This window comes from Vicia villosa, linkage group LG4 (genome assembly GCF_029867415.1).
Source record: "Vicia villosa cultivar HV-30 ecotype Madison, WI linkage group LG4, Vvil1.0, whole genome shotgun sequence".
NCBI lineage: Eukaryota > Viridiplantae > Streptophyta > Magnoliopsida > Fabales > Fabaceae > Vicia > Vicia villosa.
The window spans coordinates 53,238,975-53,258,411 of NC_081183.1; the positions used below are offsets into that span (position 1 = coordinate 53,238,975).

At 37.2% G+C, this 19,437-nt stretch overlaps 2 protein-coding genes across 2 annotated transcripts; one reads left to right on the forward strand and one right to left on the reverse strand.

The window, feature by feature from the left end:
* The first annotated feature begins 1,208 nt into the window (after positions 1-1,208).
* Positions 1,209-16,219, forward strand: LOC131594813 (probable cyclic nucleotide-gated ion channel 5). The gene is made up of 8 exons (XM_058867019.1): positions 1,209-1,426; positions 1,550-1,665; positions 1,921-2,497; positions 2,938-3,150; positions 3,297-3,598; positions 5,412-5,523; positions 14,230-14,466; positions 15,351-16,219. The coding sequence occupies exons 2-8, from the start codon at positions 1,634-1,636 to the stop codon at positions 16,038-16,040; spliced, it is 2,163 nt and encodes a 720-aa protein (XP_058723002.1). The 5' UTR covers positions 1,209-1,426; positions 1,550-1,633; the 3' UTR covers positions 16,041-16,219.
* Positions 16,220-16,234: 15 nt separating this feature from the next.
* On the reverse strand, positions 16,235-19,007 carry LOC131594814 (transmembrane 9 superfamily member 10-like). The gene is made up of 7 exons (XM_058867020.1): positions 18,829-19,007; positions 18,518-18,682; positions 18,322-18,431; positions 18,140-18,248; positions 17,939-18,051; positions 17,709-17,859; positions 16,235-17,626 (listed from the first exon to the last, which is right to left on the reverse strand). Exons 1-7 carry the CDS (start codon positions 18,937-18,939, stop codon positions 16,469-16,471), a joined length of 1,917 nt encoding a protein of 638 aa, XP_058723003.1. The 5' UTR covers positions 18,940-19,007; the 3' UTR covers positions 16,235-16,468.
* Between the last annotated feature and the right edge of the window lie 430 nt (positions 19,008-19,437).

The following is a 19,437-nucleotide window of genomic DNA, read 5'->3' on the forward strand; positions in this document are numbered from 1 at the left end:
GCCTATATTAATTTGGATTCTAACCCTTACCTCAAGTCAATCTCCTCCTCTCTTCAAGAATCTCACAATCCTCTTTTCCTTCTCTTATTTCTCACCCCTTCTCTAGCCTTTTTTCTCCTTTTTCTATATTTCTCTCTTTTTCTTGTAATTACGTTTTCTCTCACAAATCTCTACTAACTCTTTTCTTTCTCTTATTTCTCTCCTATTCTCTAGCCTCTTTTCTCTTTTTTCTATCTTTCTCTCTTTTTCCTGTAATTAGGTTTTCTCTCACAAATCTCTACTAACTCTATTTTGTGATATTGGGCTTAACCCACCCAACTACTCTTTCTAATTAATTAGACCCATTAGCTAATATCTCATAATATTACTAATAATCCAATTTATCAACTTAGCACAAAACTCAAATTAAATAATATCATACCAAATATTTAAATAACATGAACAATTAGGAAAAACATCAAATAACACTAATTAAATAAAATAGCTAATAAAATCTGGATGTTACAATATGCATATGGTGCATTTGAAATTCAATATCCAAACACATTTAAAAGATAACAAAGTTTTTACTTGCATTTGACGTAGTTATAAGATTGAATTTGTAGTCTTATGATGCGCCTGAATTTCAAACTCCAGACAATACGAAAGGATATTTTCGAATTTTCATCGAAATGAGTGTGTAATGTATTGGGTGTAAAGAAAAATTTCGTATTTATATTGTAACAAAGACAACTAGTATTGGATAGATTGTAGCAGAAAATTTTATCTGTCACCCCCAAGTTATACCTGACACCCCTTATATTTTCATAATTCCACTTGTCCATTGACAAATTTTAGCTAAAAGTGCGACGAAATTTCGATAGTTTATTTTGAACTTGCTGGTATGAATTTTATTGAATTTTCCGATTAAAACACATATTTTGAATTTTTTTAAAATAATACAAGATTTTTTTTGAAAATTTCCGTTAAAAATGCATATATTTCAAAATTGTAATAAATTTCAAGAATTTTATTGAAAAATTTGAAACTTTCAAAGTTATGATTTTTTATGGAAATTCAAAAAGTTAAAAACTGATTTAAAATTTTTGAAATTTTTTTCCGATGTTTACTCGTGTTTTACAAAAGCAGTAATTTTAGACGGATAAAAGTATGCATATGGAAGTTCAGGTATAAATGGAGAGGGTGGCAGGTTAAATCCTGCTAATAGCAGTAGGTGAATGTATTCGTGCGTGGCGTGATGATAGAATACATAGCAAGAAAGACCTTTTCATTATTATTACGTGTAGGCAACTATGAACGAATGACTCACTTTTTTGATTTCTACTTGACTTTTCCTTTCTTTTCAACCTCCATTCTCTTTCTCCCGCCTCCAAAAATCTCCTGCTCTCATTCTCCTCGTGGATTCCGCATTTTCAATCTCCTACAGGTTCGTTTCCTCTTTTCCCTCTTCAACTCAACTCTGAAATTACCAAGTTTATTCCTATTAACATTGCAATTAGGTTTTTCAATCAACTCTGAAACGATTAGCTTCTCATTTTGCTTTTTGCAGGTTGTGTATTACATGATCATCATTTGAATGGTGTTTCATTGTGCAAATCCAATATAGTCATTGCTCGGTTAAGCTTGTACAGATATGAAGGAGAAGAGAGTTAGTAATATTTACATGTAAGCTCTCTTCCTACATTTCCTTCCCTCTTATTTGCAGTTTTGCTTTCAAGAAATTTACAATATGTTTGTAGCATTCAACCCATAAAAGCCATAAATACTAATATGTGAAGATGATATTTGATGATGACTCCCCATTTCTTCTCCATGCTTCTTATGCTGTTTTGTTATTCATGTTCCTCTTTCTGAATGGGCAGTCACTTGGAATGTTGGATTTTGATATCTTTTGTGGGCTTTTTTTTCATTTATTTCTAGGTTGGATGACTTGGACTCTAGATTGTCCTCATCTTCTGATGCTGGAGTTAAAACATTTAGTATTGATAAATTAAGCCATGGTGCCCATGGAACCACTAAAACCTCAAGATCTTTCAAACGAGGAATGAGAAAAGGATCTGAAGGACTGAAGTCAATTGGCCGATCATTTGGATTTGGGGTATCTAAGGTTGTGTTCCCAGAAGATCTTCAAGTTTCAGAAAAGAAGATATTTGATCCTCAAGACAAATTCTTACTCTTCTGGAATAAGCTTTTTGTTGTCTCTTGTATTTTGGCTGTGTCTGTGGATCCGCTGTTTTTTTATCTCCCTGTCATCAATGATTCGTTACGCTGTCTTGGTATAGACCGAAAGTTGGCAGTTATAGTTACCACCTTGAGGACATTTATTGATGCATTCTATCTAATACACATGGCTCTCCAATTTCGTACTGCTTATATTGCTCCATCATCTCGTGTTTTTGGACGAGGTGAGCTTGTGATAGATCCGGCACAGATAGCAAAGCGATACTTACGGCGGTATTTCATCATTGATTTCTTATCAGTATTGCCCTTACCACAGGTCAAGAAAATTGTTTTAACCTGATTCAATCTCTTTCTATTTTATTGTTTAAGGCTGCGGTGATTATTTCCTTTGGTTTTAATGATTATTTTGTCTCAAAGCCATGCTTACATCTCTGTCATCTCTCACTCTGGGTTGCCAAATTATTCAGGCTGCTTATATATACTTACTGGAAGTTTGTTAAATTAATTCTTATTTTTGGGATTGGGTGTGGTTAACCAATAACAGTTTTACTAGTGAGAGTGGAGTATCTTGTTCACCTTGTGTAGCACGAATTTTCCTTTATAGTTATCAATTGCTTTGAAAATTCTGACAACATGTAATTGTAATCTCTTATGACTAGTAAGTTGTCCTATTGCAACTGAAATTTATGGAGTATAAAATACTCGATTCTTTTTTCCCTTTCTTAAATTTTTTCTCTTTTATGTTTATGAATTCAGATTGTGGTGTGGAGATTTCTTCAGAGTTCAAAAGGTTCAGATGTAGTCACAACAAAGCAGGCCTTACTTTTCATTATTTTACTTCAGTACATTCCAAGATTTCTCCGGATGGTACCATTGACTTCTGAACTTAAGAGAACAGCCGGTGTCTTTGCTGAAACTGCTTGGGCTGGTGCTGCATATTATTTGCTATTATTCATGCTCGCCAGTCATGTATGTTTTGTTTTGATTTTACCGTTTAATTTTTGAGTTATTGCTTTCTCATTATTAGTTTATGCTTGCATTTTTGCTATCAACCTTTGTGGTAATAAACTTTGACATGGATTTATTTTGCATCCTACATAAATTATCGATTGCAGATAGTTGGGTCGTTTTGGTACTTATTAGCTGTTGAGCGCAACGACTTTTGCTGGAAGAAGGCTTGTAGTGACAATGGGTACAACAAGAAATTCTTGTACTGTGGCAACCAATACATGGAAGGTTATAGTTCCTGGCAGAATAAAAGTGAAGCTATTCTTACATCACAGTGCTCTACAGATAATGATAATCCACCTTTTGACTATGGGATATTTACACAAGCCTTGAAGTCTGGCATTGTTTCATCTAACAAGTTCTTGTCCAAGTACTGTTACTGTTTATGGTGGGGGCTTCAGAATTTGAGGTATTTAATTTTATTTTCATTGTTAATTTTAATCACTCATATCATGGGAAAAAGATTAAAACAAAACACTATAACATATATGTTTTTTACGATCTAAATACAAGGTTTCTCTTGTATATGTGGCATGTCTTGATTGATTTAAAACTTGAGTAGTGCTAGCAACGCTCACCCTAATACTCTTTTCATCACTTACTCTCTTAATGTGTTTGTTTATGCTAATAAATATATACAACCAAATCCCTTGATTATAGGGGTAAAATAAATCTAAAAATAATATGTACACCAGGTAATAGTATCATAACAGAACTTCAAGTATCACAACGCCCTCCTTCAAGCTGGAGTATATATATATATATATATATATATATATATATATATATATATATATATATATATATATATATCCTATGTACTCATAGATATTCTTGTACCTCTACTTGACTTGGTAAAGGTATCAGCGAGATAGTCTGCTAGAATTCCCAAAAGATATATTGACCTCCCCTCAAAGAACATTTTCACTAATAAAATGACAAGCAATCTCCGTATTTAGTTCATCATTGAAGACTTTGTTAGATGCAATGTAATGTGTAGGACTGCTTGATTATCACTAATGAGAATCATGGACTGTAATTTGAAAAACCTCAAATTGAAAAGAAATTGCTTCAATCAAATAAGCTCCTCACATGTAGTACTAAAAGAGAAATAGAGAAATGTGAAAAGAATTCTTTATCTGTGATGAAATGAATTTCTGAAAAGAAAGTTCAGATTACAATCCCTTATATAGGGTAATTAACCTACACACACCTTAGACTTATTCTACACTCTTGTAACTGCCAGTGCCAGCTGTCCTGAGAAGGCTAACTAACCTTAGCCAAGCTGGCAGGAGAAAAACTAACTGCTGATACTTCTAGAGTACATCAGAATATTATTGGACTCAGAAAATGCCAACTAAGTAAGTCAACCCATTTTTTAATTGCATATATTCTTTATACATTCACAAGTACGAATCATAGTTTAATATTCTGCTTTTGCACTTGATCTAGCAATGCCTTTTTTTCCCTCTTCTTACTGACAAACACTTTTGGGGCTTCTTGGACATTCATTCTATTATTTTCCATGATCTGTTAAAGCTTTGATATGGCGTGTTCTTCCATGTCTGGGAGCTTTTTTCACTTTCTTTTCCCTTGTATTCCCATGCAGTTACATTTCTAAAATTACCTTCTACTTGTGATAGAACATTCACCTATCAGACTTCGACACATAATTTCAATGATTAAAAGTTACTGACTATATCAACTGTGCATGTTACATTTTTGTTTTTAACTTGATTTTTTATAACTTTGTATACACATGGTTCAGAGCAGTGTTGTCGAATATCTGCCATGGCGGAGATCGATGGCAGTTTTTTGGCTCACCCCCAGGGCTAAATTTGTGAGGGATGGAGGCGCCATATGCGGATATGGCGACGCCAAATGTTGGATTTTTGGCTCTCCATCATGGTCCGCCATCGCTAGCACTGGTTCAGAGTCCTTAAATTTTACCATCTTATATCCAAAGCATAAATGTTTATCATGTTAAGGTGCAATCCCAACATTCTGTGACCTAACTTTTTAGGTCAATACTTGCTGGAATAAATTTTCCCCCATCTAGGCTGCATTTTAGCAGATGGAATGACCAAAAGGCATGCTTTTATATTTTCAATAATCTAGTGTAGAATGATATATTATGTGTCCCTAAGTTTGATGGTTTATATTAAGTTACTGAAATTAGTCACAAATTCATTCTCACAGTTTATTAATTTATTTCACTGCAGTACACTTGGCCAGGGGCTTCAAACTAGCACCTACGTTGGGGAGGTTATCTTTTCAATAGCATTAGCCATAGCTGGCCTTATTCTCTTTGCACTTCTGATCGGTAACATGCAGGTATACTTAAAAATCACCTTCTTTTTAACATCTTACAAATAAGAATATTGTTAAGATACGAAAGACTAAGAGGCATTTGAATAAACCGTGTGTTTTGTAAAGCACTACGGAGACTTTATTATATATAGAGAGATTATATCTAATTACATGATATAGTCGATGTGGGACTATTCTATATACAAATATTCTTAACACTATATATTTACAAATATCAACACTCCCTGTTAGGATATTGGTTTGGGCCTTAGTCCAAACCAAATAAATAGGAGTTGGCTCAATTAGTTAGTTTTTATTCCGCAAATAATTAGGAGTGGCTTAGTCAGTTAGTTTTTATCATCCAAATAAATAGGAGTTAGTTCAGTTAGTATTCCCCATATAAATAGGAGTGTATGGGGCAGTAGCTAGGAGGTTATTATTTTCTGTTTTTCCTATTAGGGTTAGGGTTTGGGCAGAGAGAGATTCATCTCTCCTCTGAGGAGCATTTGCTCTGGGATTATAGGGATCAGTCTCTGTAATAGTTCTTAATTCAATCAATATTATATTTTCCGTTTATCTCAATTTTCGATCCCTATCAATTGGTCCGACCTACCGGATTCGAACCAGTGCCAGCATTTGTGTCATTCAAAGATGATTGCAGAAGAAGAAGTGTTAGAAGAAGGAATGGTTGAGAGAATTGACGCAATTGAATTGAGAATGGGAAGATTGGAAGAATCGATTAAATCCTTTAAGTTGGAGTTTCGTCAATTGCTAAGGACAGAGCTGGCTAAGCATGTGGGGCATATTCCCTCAGAGAATCTTAGCTCTGATTGGAGTGTGTTGCCGATACCAAATGTTATGAAAGAGAACTGTGGAACAGAGTTTCATACAGATGCAAAGTCGGAAAAGGGAGATGCAATGGAGAAGAAGGAAACCAATGGGGTGAGCAAAGATGTGATCCTTGTGGCTGAGAAGCCAGAGAAGGGACCGATGAAGTCAGAGAGTTTAGAGTCACTAATATCACCTCCATCTCAGAAGACTTTGACCGCGTCGTCACCGGTTAGATATTGTTGGAAGAGGGTCCCTCCCCATTCCAAATCATCATATTCGTGGAAATCATGGATGAAGTTTCTACATCTGACGCAAGCCAAGGAGAAGCACAAAAATTATATATCGGTGGCTCGCACACTGCCGCCGAAACCACCAGACATTGGTTCATTCGTGAAGCACCTTCTAAAGCAAAAACCGTCGGCCAAGCCGCCAGATCTCAGCGAATTCGTGGTCAGAGAGAAGAGAGGAAAGATGAAAAAGATGAGGCGTCGCATGTGCATGCGGCTGCCGCCGCCAGATCCGCCATATGCAGGTTACAATATCAGTTTAGCGTGCATCATGGTTGCTGAAGGAGGGAAGGATCCAAAAAAGTTGAGGCAAAAGCGACAATTTCAAAGGGGTTTTAAAGAGAAAAGCTGCAGACCATCATCAAGAGATAGTAAGAATGAAAATGTGCAACAGGTTCGATTGTTTGAAGTCGGTCTATCAAGTTCTCAACAATGGGATCCAGGGAGATGGAAAAGCTATAGTAGTGTTGTTGTTGTGTTTCAAGAAAATGAACTCCAAGTATGGTTTTGTGGTTTGCTGAAGTGCAAATTTGGTCTTGTTTTAGACCCACCATTACCTTGTAAGGGAAGTGTTTGGCATGTCATTGTTATATGTTGAAGAACAATTTCTCATCTCAACCTTGAGGACAAGGTTGTATTTTTGGTTGCCGGTATTGTTAGGATATTGGTTTGGGCCTTAGTCCAAACCAAATAAATAGGAGTTGGCTCAATTAGTTAGTTTTTATTCCGCAAATAATTAGGAGTGGCTTAGTCAGTTAGTTTTTATCATCCAAATAAATAGGAGTTAGTTCAGTTAGTATTCCCCATATAAATAGGAGTGTATGGGGCAGTAGCTAGGAGGTTATTATTTTCTGTTTTTCCTATTAGGGTTAGGGTTTGGGCAGAGAGAGATTCATCTCTCCTCTGAGGAGCATTTGCTCTGGGATTATAGGGATCAGTCTCTGTAATAGTTCTTAATTCAATCAATATTATATTTTCCGTTTATCTCAATTTTCGATCCCTATCACTCCCCCTCAAGCTTGAGCATATAAGTCAAATGCACCAAACTTGCCACATATATAATTAGTTCTGGGACTTCGCAGGGATTGTAAACACATCTTTTCTCTGACAAAGTGACAGTCTATCTCAATATGTTTGGTCCTTTCATGAAAGACTGGATTTGAAGCAATGTGCAATGCAGCTTGATTATCACAAACAAGTGTCATTGGTCTTGTTTCTTCAATTTGAAGTTCTTTGAGCAACTGCTTTAACCAAATGAATTCACATGTTGCCATTGCCATGGCCCTATACTCTGCCTCGGCGCTTCATCTTGCAACAACATTTTGTTTCTTACTTTTCCAGGATATAAGGTTTCCTCCAACAAATACACAATACCCAGAGGTGGATCGTCTATCAATGGGTGACCCTGCCCAATCAGCATCAGAGTATCCAACTATCTGGGTATGTCCTTTATCTTCATACACGAGACCTTTTCCTGGAGCACACTTGATGTATCTCAAAATCCGGACAACAGCATCCATGTGTTCTTGGCAAAGAGAATTTAAGAACTGGCTTACCACACTAACTGCAAAAGAGATGTCCGGACGAGTGACTGTGAGATAATTCAACTTTCCAACCAATCTCCTATACCTTCCTGGATCAGATAGAGGCTCCCCCTGATTGGGTAGCAGTTTGACACTTGGATACATAGGAGTATCAGCTGGTTTAGCGTTCAACAACCCTGTTTCTTGCAAAATATCCATAGCATATTTCCGTTGGGAAATCACCAAGCCATCTTTAGATTGGGCCACCTCAATTCCCAAGAAGTAGCGGAGTTTGCTAAGATCTTTTGTCTCAAATTGATTCGAGAGATGTTGTTTCAACTGGAGTATTCCCTGCTGATCACTGCCAGTTATCACAATATCATCCACATATACAATAAGATAGATACACCCTTGGGCAGAGTGACGATAAAACACATAATGGTCAGCTTCACTACGGACCATACTAAAGTGTTGTACTACAGTGCTGAATCTCCCAAACCAAGCTCTCGGAGATTGCTTAAGACCATAAAGAGACCTTTGTAGCCTACAAACCATATGTGAGGACTCCCCCTGAGCAACAAACTCAGGTGGTTGCTCCATATATACTTCCTCTTCAAGATCACCATGTAAAAATGCATTTTTGATGTCAAGTTGATGAAGAGGCCAATGTCGAATGACTGCAATGGCTAGAAGAAGTCTAACAGATGTCATCTTGGCTACAGGCGAGAAGGTATCACTATAATCCAACCCAAAAATCTGAGTGTATCCTTTGGCTACCAAACGAGCTTTAAAACGACCGATCTTACCATCTGGACCAACCTTCACTGTATAAGCCAACGACAACCTACTAAAGATTTTCCAGGGGGTAGAGGAACCAATTCCCAAGTACCACTGCTTTGAAGAGCACACATTTCGTCAATCATTGCTTGCCTCCACTCAGGGTGAGATAATGCTTCACCTGGAGTTTTAGGAATAGAAACAGAAGACAAAGAAGACAAACAAGTATACTGCAAAGGGGAAAGACGATGATAACATAAATCAATATAATGTGGAGAAGGATTTCGTGTTTGACGTATACCTTTTCGAAGAGCAATCGGAAGATCGGACTCAAGTTGCGGGATCGGATCCGGTGATGGCGGAGGCGTCGGAGGAGAGTCTACAATGATCTCAGGGACATGTACTGCCTCAGGAATAGGTACGACAAAAGTGGGTTGGCGACGCTGATATGTTTGAAGTGGGCTAGTAGTGGGAGGGTCAACCGTAAGGCTAGAATGATGGGGGATAATGGGAAATGGGACATCCGGTCCGGAAGAGGTGTAGGAGTACTTTTCTGAAAGGGTTCCGGAGTTACTTGGCTGGACTCGAAGTATGGAACAGACTCGAAGAAGGTAACATCGGCTGATACGAGGTATCGTTGTAGAGTATGTGAGTAGCAACGATAACCCTTTTGGGATCAATGATAACCAAGAAAGATACACTTTAGTGATCAAGCTGATAGTTTATCAAGACCAGGGGAGAGATTGTGTACAAAACACGTAGACCCGAAAACTCGAGGAGGAATTGGGTGAAGAGGAGAGTTTGGAAACAAGATTGAGTGAGGGATTTTATTATTAAGGATAAATGAGGGCATGCGATTAATGAGGTAACATGCCGTGAGCACCGCATCCCCCCAAAATCGGAGAGGAACATTACCATGGAGAAGTAGGGTACGAGTGGTTTCTACGAGATGCCGATTTTTACGTTCGGCTACCCCGTTTTGTTGGGGTGTATGAGGACAAGATGTTTGGTGCAGAATACCATTGGATGACATAAAAATTTGAAATTGTTGGGATAAATATTCACGTGCATTGTCACTTCTTAAGGTACGGATAGACAAGCCAAATTGGGTTCTTATTTCTTGATAAAATTTTTCAAAAATAGAAAACAATTCTGATCTGTTCTTCATTAAAAATAGCCACGTACAACGTGAAAAATCATCAATAAAAGTGACAATACCTAGACCTAAAGGTAGACTCAGTACGCAAAGGACCCCAAACATCAGAGTGAACCAAAGCAAAAGGGGACGCAGCCCGTTTATTGACTCGATTGGGAAAGTGACTACGTGTATGTTTCCCTAACTCACAAGACTCACAATGTAAACTAGATAATTTAGATAAACTGGACACCATCTTTTGGAGCTTGGGAAGACCTGGATGACCTAACTGCGCATGTATAGTGAGTGGAGAATCTGTGGCAGAGCATGTGGTGGATGACGCGGAGAAGTAGTAGAGGCCTTGAGACTCACATCCGACGCCAATAGTCTGTCTTGAACTCCCATCCTGCAAAGTAACAGTACTATTAGTAAAGGTGATAGAACAATTAAGGGCACGAGTTAAACGACTGACTGATAGTAAATTAAACGGACAATTAGGTACATATAAGACAGAAGTAACAGAGAGAGACGGTAGGATTTGAATAGTACCAATCCCTTGGGATTGGGTTTGAGAACCATTTGCGGCAGTTATACTAGGTAAGAAATCAGAGGTAGAGAGGGAAGTGAAAAGACCTTTATTACCGATAACATGATCAGACGCACCAGAATCGAGGACCCAAGGACCAAGAGGAGATGATTGAGAGAAGCAAACAGATGAGTTACCAGTGTGTGCAACCGAAGCCGTGGAACCAGAGTTTTGATTAGTCTTACACCACTTGAGAAAATCGTCGTAGCTTGGTGTAGGATTCTGAAGTGAAGGCGAAGTCTGCATAGTATCTGGATAATCAATTTGAGTTGCATTTACCTGACGTGGAGTTCTGCCATGCAGCTTCCAGCAACGGTCGATAGTATGCCCAAGCCGGTTACAATGGTCACACTTGGGACGAGGTTTGGAGTTGGATGACCCTCCTCGAAGGCGATTTTGATTGTTTCCAAGAGATGCAAGGGCAGCAGTGTCACCTGGTGTTGGAGCAGCAATAGATGGAGGAGAAACCGGGCCAAACGCATGAGGTGTAGCCAAGTGCAACAGTTGTTCACTAACTGTATCATACTTAGGAACAGTAGCACCTGATAAAATCTGATTACGAACGGATTCGAGTTCTGATGGTAGTCCTTTAAGTGCCATGACCATGAAATATTTACTCTGCTGTTCGGCATGAGCTGTTGCATCTTTTGCGTAAGGCATGAGGGTTGCATAACTTGCTTTCAAGGCATCAAGCTTACTCAGATAAGCTTGCACATCCATATTTTCCAGCTTCAGTGTGTTGAGTTTGTGGATGACACTGTATAGAGAGTGAACGTCGTTGGAAAAGACTTTCTTGGCCTTTTCCCATACCTCATAACAAGTGGAGAAGGCTTGGTACTGCGCTTGGAGGTTAGGTGCTATGGAAAACCACAACACGGTACACAGAGAGGCATATGTTTTCTTCCATTTAGCGAGTTTGTCGGCTGCAACGACAGTCAATTTTGTGGTTAGGTGCTCTTCATATCCCTGATCGCGAAACCACATATCGACAGTACGAGCCCATATGTTATAATTGGCTGATCCTGTTAGTTTTTCACATGGGATCAGCGGAACTTTAGTAAACGAGACAGAATCAGCGTCTCCCATAGCTTCAAGTTAACAAGAACGGGGCTGTTTGAACTGGATGGTAGATTTTCGCGATTCGGAAGAAAAAAACAGAGATCAGGGGCTAAAATCGAGCGGGAAAGGGGAAAAAAAAAATCGCGAACAGTACCGCGGCGGTGAACAGTGCTGCAACGATGAACAGTGCTGCGTGATGAACAGTAACAAAGTGGACACCGGAAAAAAGGCAAACCGGAATGATGACACGGTTTGCAGAAGGAAATTTCTCACCGGAAGACAGTAGGTCAACCGGGTAAAACACGGCAAAGAATTTCCTCTTAGTAGGCTCTAGATACCATGTTAAGATACGAAAGACTAAAAGGCATTTGAATAAACCGTGTGTTTTGTAAAGCACTACGAAGACTTTATTATATATAGAGAGATTACATCTAATTACATGATATAGTCGATATGGGACTATTCTATATACAAATATTCTTAACACTATATATTTACAAATATCAACAAATATGAACGATATTGGGTCTTCTGTTATGTAGTGGGACTGTCCTTTGGATTTCCACCAGTTTCTTTTAATCTCAGAGGTTTTCGCTGATGTAAAGAAGCTAGGTTTCTGTGTATTGCTCATTATATCATCACAGTTCTCTAGTGTTTATGGCTTGGGAGAGAGTAATTTTTAGGGATAAGTTTACTTTTTAGCCCCCAATAGTTTTCACCTTTTAAAAAAAATGAGGAGCTAAAAATAGTAAATGAGTATAGAATGAGGATTCGAAATAAACGGTTTTCACAAATTTGGCCATGTAGGCATGCATTGCAAGCATCCATTAGTGAGTAAGCTATGAGAATTAAGAGGGGGGGGGGGGGGGGGGGGAGTCCATTTAGTAAACAAGCTGAGAATTGAAAAGGAATATTATTTTTAATATACTTGAGTGAGTTACCACCGAGCAACATTTTTAATTTGTTTACCTTGAAATTACAATGATAATATCAATAAATGACAAATGCAGTTCACATGGAGCAACTAAGCTAGCACTACTTCCTAAGATAACTGAACTTGTTCTATTAGCTATACAATAAAGCTAAGCTACTTAAAAAGTGGCACATTAATTTGTTTTGATGTCTAGCAGTCTATGACACAATGGACTAGCGCTACTTCCTTACATTTGACACAATAGACTAGCACTACTTCCTTAAATTAAACTTGTTTTACTTGCTCTAGACTTAATCTCTATTTAGAAACTTGAACATTGATATGTCCATGAATAGGTATTACTGGTATGTGATACACCGTTTAAAAAAAATTAAGATTTTTCTATAAAATTACTAGAGAACTAAATTGTTCAATTTATAACAAAACATCAGAATAAAAGTTTAAAAAGTAAAAAATAGTGTTAATTACAATAATAAAGAAACTAAAATACTTAATATATTATATTATTGAATGAAAAAACCACAAATTTCACTCAAATCAAAGTATTAAGAAAAAAAATTACCACACTTGTGATACGTGTATCCGGTACGGGTATGTATCTAGCGCGGGTACTTCAACATATTAAAAGTACCCATGCAATTGTGTTCTAACTTCCAGCATAAGTTATTGAGCATACTCAAAGGGCTATGGAATTACAAAGTTTGTAGTTCGTATCCATGATTTTCTACGTCAATGAGTAACTTAAGCATCTACTGGAGAGTATAACAGCCAACATGCATTACACAGAAAAACCTTTGTTGTATCAGCATGAAGGATACATATGACAAATTTAATTGAAAACAAGTTTGAGTGTTAGAACCATAAAATATAATAATTCAGAAGACTCAAAGCATAACCTCTGTTTTAGGTTGTGTAAAGCAGGCTCCATATTTCAAGAAACACATGTCAATAATTGTTTCTTTCCAGAAGAACAACCTAGGTCTGGCTATTGGGACGTATCGTTAGGATAGAATAAGGACAATTATTTTGTCTGTAAGTCCATTAGTATTAGTTCATTAGTTGGAAAGGATTGAGAGGAGGCTGGTGGTTAACATAGAAACTACAAAAAATCAGTTTAGGGGAAATATTCTGTACATTTGATATTAGCTAGTGAAAGGACAAATCTTTTGTGAAAGGCCTCTTTCCTATTTTCATTCATTCTATTCAATTTAATCAGATTGTTCTTTCTTCTTCCCCCGGCTCCTAAAAGTTACATTACAGAAAGATTGATCTGCTTCTTCCAGTTGTTTAGTTGGATAAGGCACGTATAGAATAAAAACAGTCATTAGTGGCTAGATTTTCTTGGTGTCAGTTTTTTGAAATTCTAAACTGTTCATGCTAAGATAGAGCAAATATTGTTCTTCGTGAAGGAGTCCGAGTAAATACACATTCGCATATGTACTCAGATACCGAGGACAGAGCAGTGAATGTTATTTCGTTTTTCTGAATAATTTTCCTTATCATTGACTGGCATTGTAAATAACTTTCAAGGTTTGTGTTCATAAATCACGAATATTATTTATAACTGATATAGTGGTTTCTATTTCATATGATTACAGACATATCTTCAGTCTCTTACCATTAGGCTTGAGGAAATGAGAGTCAAGCGACGTGATTCAGAACAGTGGATGCATCATCGTCTGCTCCCACAAGAGCTTAGAGAGCGCGTGAGACGATATGATCAATATAAGTGGTTGGCGACACGTGGTGTAAACGAAGAAAATTTGGTTCAGAGTCTTCCAAAGGATCTTCAAAGAGATATTAAGCGTCACCTTTGTCTGGCTTTAGTTAGAAGGGTATGCTTCCAAACACTTGAAAATTACTCTATTTTTTATCTTGCAAAAAAGTGGACCACAGAAGTTGTACATGAAAGAATCAACATAGTAAATTACAGCAGTTCAGTATTTGGTGAAGAATGTTACATGACACTCTTTTAAACAAATTCTTGAACACACTCTATGATTGATTCATACTATCTTAAAAGTAAAGAAGTTTTAAAAAATTAAATTAAATTTAACTGAATTTCTTTTTCAAATAATAGTATGATGATAATGAATGTATTCAACAATGTGTCAAAAACAGTGTGTTGTGAGTTTTCCTTGCGTGGTAATGGTATAACTATTACATTGGAATATATCACAAGCTTCCCAGACAACAACAACCAAACCTTAACAATGCTGCAATGCTCTATCAGATATCATATCTTTATCCAAACTATTAATTTATAGGTCTTTCTTGATATTCTCCCATATAATTTTTCTTGGCCTTCATTTTCCTCTATCAAATGAGCTAACCTCTATTTGATCTACTCTTCTTACTCTAAATCTACAAGTCTACTCCACAAACGCGCAAAATACCTAGTATTTCCACATAGCCAGGGTAGCATTCTCATCTCTATCGTACTGAGTTTACTCTCGTGATGACAGTTTACAGCCCAATACTCTGTCATACAACATTATTGATTTTACAGCTGTATGATGAAACTTTCCCTTTAACTCTTGTAGTATACCTTTTAATCACACAAAATCCGTGGAGTGCTTCTCCATTTTATCCACCCCATTTTAATTTGATAGTTTACATCTTTCATCCTTCTTTATTTCTCTGTGCTTTGTACAATGTACCCAAAATATATAAACATCTGAGTTTGTTAATTTATTAATTGCCTCTCTTGGGTTTATAGGTTCCATTATTTGAGAGTATGGATGAGAGATTGCTGGATGCCATATGTGAGAGACTGAAGCCAAGTTTATTTACAGAGAGTACTTACATTGTGCGGGAAGGAGATCCGGTTGATGAGATGCTTTTCATCATACGCGGTCGGCTCGAGAGTGTCACTACAGACGGTGGGAGGAGTGGATTTTTTAATCGCAGTTTTCTGAAAGAGGCAGACTTCTGTGGCGAGGAGCTTTTAACTTGGGCGCTTGATCCCAAATCTGGCTCTAACCTCCCATCTTCTACTCGAACAGTTAAGGCTTTAATGGAAGTTGAGGCTTTTGCATTAACTGCTGAAGAGTTGAAGTTTGTCGCTAGTCAGTTTAGGCGCCTTCACAGTAGACAGGTTCAACACACCTTCCGCTTTTACTCCCAACAATGGAGAACTTGGGCTGCATGCTTTATTCAAGCAGCTTGGCGCAGGTATTCCAAACGAAAAATTACGGAGCTTCGTCGAAAGGAAGAACCTGAGGAGTCAGAACGAACTCGCAGCAATGCTGGTGGCAGTTCATACAGTCTCGGTGCCACGTTATTGGCCTCAAGATTTGCTGCAAATGCTCTTCGTGGTGTACATCGCAATCGTATTGCTAAGAGTCCCGAGAACATGGTGAAATTACAGAAACCTTCTGAGCCCGACTTCACTGCTGATGATATGTAATGTAACTATTCTCTTATAATGCATGTTTTCATTTATTAACGATTGAATTTGAACTTTTCTATGCAAGGTTAAATGGTGAAATTATCACACAACATTCACTATGATGGAAAAAAGAAATAAAATAGATATCTGTAGAGAGAAGTGAACTAAATATTAATGATTTGAGATTTAAATTTATATATACATTGATGCATATAACTACAATTTTAATTGACCACAATTTTACTGGTGTAAATTGACATTGATAGATATTAAGATGCAAAAGTATGAATATGATACTCAAACAAACAAAACTAGAACAACAAAATGACCTATACTAATTATACCAAAAATTTTCTGATATTATACGGGAACAAAGGAGAAGCTAAGCTAAAGCTTCCCAACAGTTCCACATTCTAATGATTTCATAAACCTTCACAAGGCATTTATCAGTCAATTTTCACCGAAGAGTAGATTAGCCTCGTAAACCAGAAACATGCATAGAAACCAATTGTACCAGTCACAACGAAGAAACCGTACGAAAGAAGCAGCATGTAGCCAAAGTACAAGACTCCAGATACCGGTTTTGTGATCTCAAGCTTTGTGAAGAAGTAAAATGTAGCATATAGAAAAAGGTATAGTGCAGAGGAACCTGAAGTGAGGTATGACCTCCACCACCACATGTAGTCTTCACTACAGAGCTGGAAGTAGCAAAGAACAATTGTAATCTCCGCGCAAGTAACAAGAAGGATGAGGAACACAATGAAAAGGAAACCAAATATATAATAAAACTGATGCAACCAGATAGATGTGAGAATAAAGAAAAGCTCAATGAAGACAGCACCAAAAGGGAGTATGCCTCCAATTAGAATAGAGAAGACTGAGTTCATGTACCAAGCTTGCTCTGGGATCTGCCTTGGTATCTTACTTGTCTTCACAGGATCCTCAATCTCAGGCTTCTTAAAACCTATGTGACCACCAAAAAACACTAGTGGAACTGAGATACCGAACCATAAGAAAACAAGAGCAAACATTGTACCAAACGGCACTGCCCCGGAAGATCTTTGGCCCCAAATAAGTGCATTTAGCACAAAGAATATTGCAAAGACAATAGAAGGAAACATAAAAGCTGTCTTGAGTGTGATTTTCTTCCATTCTGTTCCATTGAAGAGCTTGTAAAGACGCGCAGAAGAATATCCACCTATTAGTCCCATTACAGCCCAGAGAAGAAGCATGGCAGTCATCAACCCTCCTCTATTTGAGGGAGACAAAAATCCAAGCGCAGCAAACATCATTGTGACGAGAACCATTCCGAAAAACTGAACACCTGTTCCAACATACACACACAGTAAATCCGAGTTTGAAGGAGTTCTAAAAACGTCTCCATGTACAAGTTTCCACCCTGTCTCTTCCTGAACTTCCTCTTGGGTCTCTAATTGATTATACTTTGAGATATCGCGATAAAGCGTCCTTAACATTATCATAGCCACCATACCAGAAAGGAAAAGTACAATCATTAGAGAATTAATAATCGAAAACCAGTGAATTTGATCATCTGTCATTAGAAGATAGGAATCCCAGCGAGACGCCCACTTTACATCACTTTCCTGCATGATTATTACACAATTAAAACGAGACATCGACACCAAAATTCAATGCAATTAGTTGCCACAGAGTTACGAAACTGACCTGGAACTCAACATCATAGGTGAATAGAATTTCTTTCTTGTCTTCAACCTCTTGAGGAGGTTCGGAGCCTGAGATCAACTTTTTCGCATGCGGATCACAAGTGGTTAAGCGAGTGTTTTCATCCCATTCTCCTTCATATTCATGCTTAACACTGTATTCGTCCGGGTGATTTCAATTAACAAGTAGTATTACATCTAAGAAATTAACAAAGGAAATAATTATAACACAACCTGAAAGGTTTAACCTCAAAGCCTACAATTCTTGAAAACTCTGTTACAGGATCTCTGTGATACTTAACCACAAAAGTTAAGTGATTATGGATAAAGTGCTTTTCCTCCTTGTTCTGTCATTATTTGAAAACAAGAAGTCAAAATGAATTGAAACAAAATGACATTAAAAAGAACAGAAAAGTACATTAATCCAACACTTACTCCAGCATATTGTCCTTTAAGACCAACTAAGAAGCCATGCAGATACACTAAAGAAGATTCCTGATCGGGTCGTCTAAGCGGAACAACCAAAGGAAGATTGTCTAAAATCCTGCAACAATACAACAATTTTTATCATACAGACTTAAGCGGCGAAAAATATGTCATCATCATCAGAAACTCACATGTTCACCCGATATTCGTCATCTATCTTTTCTTTGAACTCTTTGGCTGTTTTTGCATTAAGAATTAGACGACAAACAACATGGCACATCTGCGGTTCTCTCATTTTAAACTGTTTCAAACATTATAGTTTTTACGCGTTACTAAAAACATATACAATAACCGAATGACATGAAGAACGATAACATGTGGACAGACCATGTAAGGGGAGTTCTCAATCCGGTCACCACGAAGAACTTCCCCGAGATTCTCAGCACTGTCGACAATGTGATCTGGACGACAGTAAGGAATAGAATAATAGGAGTAAGGAAGCTGTGTTTTTGTAGAAGATAGTTTGTTCACTTTCACCCTCAACGGATCTCCCTGTCATGCAAATAAAACAAAACATATGAATATTTTAATAGATCTCAATTCTCAAAAATAACAATGTTACATGAAAGTCAATTGCATTAATGACATGCAAATCATCAATGACAGAAGAGTTTGTTTCTGAATGAAAAAATAAATACCTTGTGGAAATCCTCGGGTGCAACACCAGGAAGGTAAAAACAAGAAGCAATGTGGAAATGGTGGATAATTTGGAACATAAAACAGACAGAGATCCATAACCTTTTTGCCATGGTTTCGATTTACCAAACCAAACAACCAACGTTGATCAATCAAACATTTCTCTCTCTGTCTTTCTCTCTCTTCCACTAGTTAGTTTTTGTGTCAAGTTTTCTTTCTTTTTTCTTTACAAAAGGATGTTGAAGAGTAGTACGTAGTCGTTGGACACTAAAAAGGAGGAACCATATTTACGTACAGTCCATAATAATGCATTAGGCATTCCAACGTAATATAAACCATATTGAAAAGTATTACTAACAGCAACACAAATTTTTCTAAGGAAGTCATAATTTTTGTTACTATTTTTTAAAATCTTTTGTAACAACTTCAAAAGTATACTGAATTGTGCTGAACAAATGACTCCAAATCTTTTGTAATGTTCTTAATAATTAAATGTTTAATTTTATCTGTAATTTACTAATAGCCATAGGAATTAATTTAATACTAACGTTTTATTCAGTGGCGGAGTTAGGAATTTTAGGAAGTCTGGGCAAAAATTTTACACCATTGAT

What these genes read in the sequence shown, in the direction of transcription:
- LOC131594813 (XM_058867019.1), top strand. Translation starts at nt 1,634, where the DNA reads ATGAAGGAGAAGAGAGTTAGTAATATTTACAT. An exon ending in TGGGGGCTTCAGAATTTGAG is followed by an intron (nt 3,599 to 5,411) that starts GTATTTAATTTT and finishes ATTTCACTGCAG; the next exon opens with TACACTTGGCCAGGGGCTTC. An exon ending in TTCTGATCGGTAACATGCAG is followed by an intron (nt 5,524 to 14,229) that starts GTATACTTAAAA and finishes ATATGATTACAG; the next exon opens with ACATATCTTCAGTCTCTTAC.
- LOC131594814 (XM_058867020.1), bottom strand. Translation starts at nt 18,939, where the DNA reads ATGGCAAAAAGGTTATGGATCTCTGTCTGTTTTATGTTCCAAATTATC. An exon ending in GACGAATATCGGGTGAACAT is followed by an intron (nt 18,249 to 18,321) that starts GTGAGTTTCTGA and finishes GTATTGTTGCAG; the next exon opens with GATTTTAGACAATCTTCCTT. An exon ending in TTTGAGGTTAAACCTTTCAG is followed by an intron (nt 17,860 to 17,938) that starts GTTGTGTTATAA and finishes GGACGAATACAG; the next exon opens with TGTTAAGCATGAATATGAAG.